Source organism: Pelobates fuscus, chromosome 12, assembly GCF_036172605.1.
Source record: "Pelobates fuscus isolate aPelFus1 chromosome 12, aPelFus1.pri, whole genome shotgun sequence".
Taxonomy (NCBI): domain Eukaryota; kingdom Metazoa; phylum Chordata; class Amphibia; order Anura; family Pelobatidae; genus Pelobates; species Pelobates fuscus.
Genome location: NC_086328.1, coordinates 23,770,280 through 23,776,279, shown reverse-complemented (window position 1 = coordinate 23,776,279; position 6,000 = coordinate 23,770,280). Strand labels below are relative to the sequence as shown.

At 43.2% G+C, this 6,000-nt stretch overlaps 1 protein-coding gene across 1 annotated transcript in view; it reads left to right on the top strand.

Moving 5' to 3' along the window:
* Positions 1-3,786: 3,786 nt before the first annotated feature.
* The window catches only part of CMTM3 (CKLF like MARVEL transmembrane domain containing 3), a 46,243-nt gene continuing 44,029 nt past the window's right edge, over positions 3,787-6,000 (top strand). The window contains exon 1 of the mRNA XM_063437662.1: positions 3,787-4,023. Coding sequence (XP_063293732.1) covers positions 3,805-4,023 — 219 coding nt within the window. The 5' untranslated portion in view covers positions 3,787-3,804. The remainder of the gene's footprint in view (positions 4,024-6,000) is intronic.

Sequence of the window (6,000 nt, the reverse complement as noted above, 5' to 3'; positions counted from 1 at the left end):
CACTTGCGCTGCGGCGGCATTTTTTTTTTTTAAAGGGGCCCGGTCGCGCTATACCACGGCCGCAGCGCTGACCGGGCCCCTGAAGATATGGGGCCCATCGGGTGGCCCTAAGTGCATGGGCCACCCGATGGGCCCCATCAGCGTGCGGGCGCCGGTGCAACTGCACCGGCGGCAGTTCCGCCGCTACACGTGGGGCCTGGGCGGCCGGGCACCCCAGGACCGCCGGGCCCTTGACAACCGTTATGGTTGTCACCCCCTGATGGCGGCCCTGCTCTGGTGCAGTGGAAACATGTCCTGTGGAGTGACGAATTACACTTCTCTGTTTGGCAGTCTGATTGCTGAGTCTGGGTTTGGTGGATGCCAGGAGAACGTTACCTGCCTGACTGCATTGTGCCAACTACAAAGTTTGGTGGAGGAGAGTTAATGGTATTGGACTGTTTGTCAGAGGTTGCGCTAGACTCATTACTTCAAGTGACGGGAAATCTTAATGTGTCAGCATACCAAGACATTTTGCACAATGCAATGCTTCCAGCTTTGTGGGAATAGCTTGGGGAAGGCCCTTTTCTATTCCTGCATGACTGTGTCCCAGTGCACAATTCAAGGCCCATAAAGACATAGCTGGATGTCTTTTGGTGTGGAAGAACGTGCCTGGCCCACACAGAGCCCTGACCTCAACCTCATCTCATTTCTGTGGGACGGACATTGCAAGCCAGACAGTCTCATCCAACATAAGTGCCTGACCTCGCAAATACTCCACTGGATGATTGTGCAAAAATTCCCACAGAAACACTCCTACATCTTGTGGCAAGCCTTCCCAGAAGAGTGGAAGCTGTTATAGTTCCAAAGATGGAGGGACCAACTACATATTATTGTATTTAGAATGCAATGTTACAGACGTCCCTGTTGGTGTAATGGTCAGATGTCCCAATACTTTTTTTCACATAATGTATGTGTGTGTATATAGAATCAAAAACTCATGCACTGACACTCTACCTCCAAACCAAATGCCTTGGTGCATTCATGCTGCATTTATCAAGCTACGTCGAAAACTGGCGCACTCTTGGGACTCTATATACAAACCAATGTTGCTTTATTAAAAAATAAAATAGCAAACCATGACCAATGTTGTGGACCCTCTGTTGGTCTCTCTCTCTCTCTCGTTAGGGTTATTCACAAAACTGTGGTGAATTGTTTGGCATTTAAAGCAGAACTGTCACCTCAGTAAATACTACAGAAATGTTTAGGAAAAACAGATTCTTCTGTGTCCAGGGAAACCTCATCGTCACCTGATGCATGCGCATGTACGGCACTCCAGTAATTACTTTAATTAGCATGCCACGACTATAAATAAAATACAAAAATCCAAGAGGAAATTTCAAAAAATAAATCTGCTTTTGTATAAGTATTACTGGTGACAGCTCCTGCTTAAAGTACATTCAATGTAATTTATTCAATAAACTCTGAACTGCACTGAATTAAAATGGCAAAATCTCTGCAAAACTATTATAGCTGAAAAATGTCTCCGACCCTCCTTTCATCATGGCTTGTCTTTTTTTTTTTTTGCCTGAATTTTGCCATTCGAATTTCAGTTTTCTGCAAATCGAACTTAGTAAATGAACTCCAAGTGTTAGGCCACAATTGGAAACATTCTCCAAATATAACTGCATGTAACCTCGCTCACATTGTCTTGATAATAAGTCCAAGGATACTGTAGGAATCAAAACAACAATGAAGAAGTTTGTGTATATAGATCATGCCCCTGAAGTCTCACTGCTCAATTCGCTGCTATTTAGGAGTTAAAGGGATATTATAGTCACCAGAACAACTACAGCTTAATTTAATTGTTCTGGTGAGTATTATCGCTCCCTTCAGGCATTTTCATGTAAACACTGCCTTTTCAGTGTAAACACTGCCTTTTCAGAGAAAAGGCAGTGTTTACATTGCCCCTAGGGACACCTCCAAGTGGCCACTCCTCAGATGGCCACTGGAGGGGCTTCCTGGCTCAGGGCTGCACAGTAAGCAGCCCTGTCGTTCAGCATCCCCACGCTCTGCATGGAGACGCTGAATTTTCCTCATAGAAATGCATTGATTCAATGCATCTCTATGAGGGGGCCCTGATTGGCCAAAATGGCATTTGGCCCCGCCCCGTTCCAATTTTAACCAAAGCATTGGATTGGCTAGAAATCTGCCATTTTGATAAAGTCACAAAGGGGGCAGCCTATCCACACCTCTCCAGGCTGTAACTAACACCAATTTTTTTTTTTTTTTAAATGGTTTAATTTGCAACCAGACGTCAACTTACTTTAGAAGTTTTTTTTTTGTTTTTTTTTATCTCCTGCTCTGTAAATTGAACTTTAATTACATAGAGGAGGCTCATGCTGACTCTAGAAGGCTATTAGCAGAGCAGGAGATAAAACATTCTATAGTAAACAGACTGTACAATATAGGAATATAATAGATCTAGTGTTTAGGAAGGCTGTGCAAGTCACATGCAGGGAGGTGTGATTAGGACTGCTTAAACAAACTGATTTAACTGCTAAATAGCAGAAAATTGAGAAGTGATTATGCAAAGGCATGATCTATACACCAAAACTGCTTCATTAAGCTAAAGTTGTTTTGGTGCTTATAGTGTCTGACCCTTTAAGGGCTTAGCCGTTGATCTATATGCAAGTTTGCAAAATGACAGTTGATTTTTTTGCATTAAGACCCGTGAGGACTCTCTGATTTATTGTATATCTCTCTCTCTCTCTCTATATATATATATATTTCTTCCTCAGAGTTTATGCACAAAACATTTAATTGTAACAAGCTATAATACCAAAATATAGGCAAAATCAACCAAGCTCTTACTATAGTTGACCTAGAGATTTATTTTCCAAATCCGATATATTAACTAAGAAATTCCTATTTGGAATTCAAGTTGCTACAATACTCAGTTTAGTGAATAAACCCCCTTTGTCTTAACCAGACGTGTTGTTTATTTTTAAGTGAACGCAAGCTTACTCTTGTAATATAAAGCTAAATACAGATAGTGATATGCAAATCTCTTTCTGTGTAATTTGCAGGCTCACTGCTAACATTTTTCCACTATCTTCCTAGTTCTTGTCAGCAATGGTGGTAAAAAAAAAAAAGAGGAATTAATATTTTGGGTGCTTTCTCAGTTAAAACTTCCTTATTCCAGAAATGCTATCTTGTTTTGGATTGAGGCATTCTCAATATCCAACTTCATATTCTACATACTTATAACTATTTAACTAGTAACCCTTTAAGCAAACCTACACTGATTAAATTCAATATAGTGATTGGGGTACAAAAATAAGGGATCAGAATTTCTGCTTACTAAAATTATATAAGTAATAAATATATATGTGTGTGTGTGTGTGTGTGTGTGTGTTGCAGCTATTTGGGTTATACATGCTTGGCAGTGGCTGGCTGGCAATGATGGGTGTGTTTTGTGTTGCTTTATTTAGGTGTCAATCAACAGTCAGCTTTGCAGTTATTGGACTGCTTGTAACAATCCATCCCAGCATTCTAAGCCAGCCACACACTGGATGAGGATCATAGGCGTTATAGTGCAACAGCTTGAATTTTATCTCTAACCTCCTCCCTATTAATAATGGTTTACATCCAACATGGAATAATTCCACCTCCCCCCCCCGGGGGTGAGCATCTGCAGCCAATAACTAGTGATGGTGTGAATGCGTGGAGTCCAGTTACATGTGACCCCAGGTGCCCCCTGGTGGTAGATGCAGGAAGTGAGACTCCGGCAGTTCAGGGGTTAACTAGCCCTAGCCACATTCACACATGCTGAACTTTTTCTTTTTTTTTTTGCACATTTCCGTGTTGTCACCATTTCCGCTCCTCTCCCAAAAACACACATTGCACTCAGTGCTGGCCCCTCCGACCATGGATGACCCCCCAGCAGAGGAACAAACCCGGGCTGCCCCCCACCCGCTCAGCCCCCTCATCCCCACCAAGGAGTTCCTGAGATCCCGGAAAGGACAGCTGGTGCTGGCAGAATGGGTGAGAGCATCCCTTGTACCCCTACTTACTCCCAAACTCACCCACCCCACCTCCAATCCCCTGCACCCCCATGTGATCCTGTGTGTCCCACCTACCCCTCGATTCCAAAATATCCCCCTAAACCCAATCCGCTCTACCCCTACCAATGCAATCCTCTGACCCCCACATACCCCTCTATCCTATCAATGCAATCCTCTGACCCCCAAATACCCCTCTATCCTATCAATGCAATCCTCTGACCCCCAAATACCCCTCTATCCTATCAATGCAATCCTCTGACCCCCAAATACCCCTCTATCCTATGAATGCAATCTGACCCCCAAACACCCCTCTATCCGATCAATGTAATCCTCTGACCCCCAAACACCCCTCTATCCTATCAATGCAATCCTCTGCACCCCCACATACCCCTCTATCCTATGAATGCAATCATCTGACCCCCAAACACCCCTCTATCCGATCAATGCAATCATCGTACCCCCAAACACCTCTCTATCCTATCAATGCAATAATCGTACCCCCAAACACCCCTTTATCCTATCAATGCAATAATCTGACCCCCAAACACCCCTCTATCATATCAATGCAATCCTCTGCACCCCACATCCCCCTCTACCCCATCAATGCAAACCAGGTACTACTCTTCCAGTCCTCTGCCCCAAAAAACTCCTCTCCCCCCCAGTTCTCTGCACTCCGTATACTCCTAACAAGCATCTACCCCCCCCCCTACATGCTCCACTCCAGATACTTATTTCCCTTCGCCATCTGCACCCCCAGATACTCCTCCTCCCCAAAAACTGTCATTCTCTGCACCCCTTCATACTCCACTTCTCTGCACCTCAAGGTGCCCCCCCCCCGCGCTGCAATCCTGTGTATCCTCCAGTTGCCCTAGCCTTGATACTTCTCTCCCCCAATCTCTGCACTCCTCATTGAATCCCCTCTTTCCTAAACCAATCATCCCCCATCACTTTCCCTGCTCCTCAGCCTCACCTCTCTCAAATCATCTCCTGATACCCTTCTGCACCCTGATGACAGTCACTCTCAGCCTCCTCCCAAAATTCTCACATATGTCCTTCTGTGTCTCAGCAATAACTGGTTTTATTCAGCATGTGCCCACATTAAACCTCTCCCTTCTCTGTTACCCATCTGTGATTTATTTATTTGTATTAATTATCCCCAAACTATCCCTCCTCCTCACTGATGCCTTACCCTCTCCCTTTAAAAAGAGCCTTGTATACCCTTTCAGTGCCAGAATTGGGCAGTGCATTGCACAACTGCACATCCTGCCTGAGCAGCAAGGGTTAAAATGACATACAATCCCATAATTTCTACCTCCACCCCGTTAACCTCTCCCATTATGTCTCTGTGTAGCTATAATTCTGTTTCTGTAGGTTTCCCCCTGCTCCCACCCCAACTCCTTAATGCAATCAGCATGTGTCCAAGAAGAAGGGGAGGTGGTGATTAAAGGCCAAAGCTAGAGAAATGTTAACATTATGCCAGTAGATCTGGTTATACTTAATCATACTATGCATTGCATCACACTCAGATTTACATTATTGCTTTGTTTTTACTTGTTAACTCTCTCAGCATAATGTCGTTTTACACACACACACACACACACACACACACTTTTCATTCAACTCTACAACCAAAATACAAAAATTTCATTTTACAATACATGTGTAAATGTTTACATGTCTCGATACATCTCGGCTGTTTTACATTATCCTTTTTACACTTTGCTAATAGATGTGTTAATATCTTAATATCTGGACACGATTGTTTTAAATTGCACTTTTTTATATTTATCACAATTTTTAATGGGTATAATATGTGTAAATGTTTCCGTACATGGCAGACTTTTACATTTTTTTTTAATTTCTTTATTTTATTTATTTTATATATTGAATTTGAACCGTCTGGGAGAAGTTGCCATTTATTCTTATATGGTGTGACTATTACCCAGGAATATACATG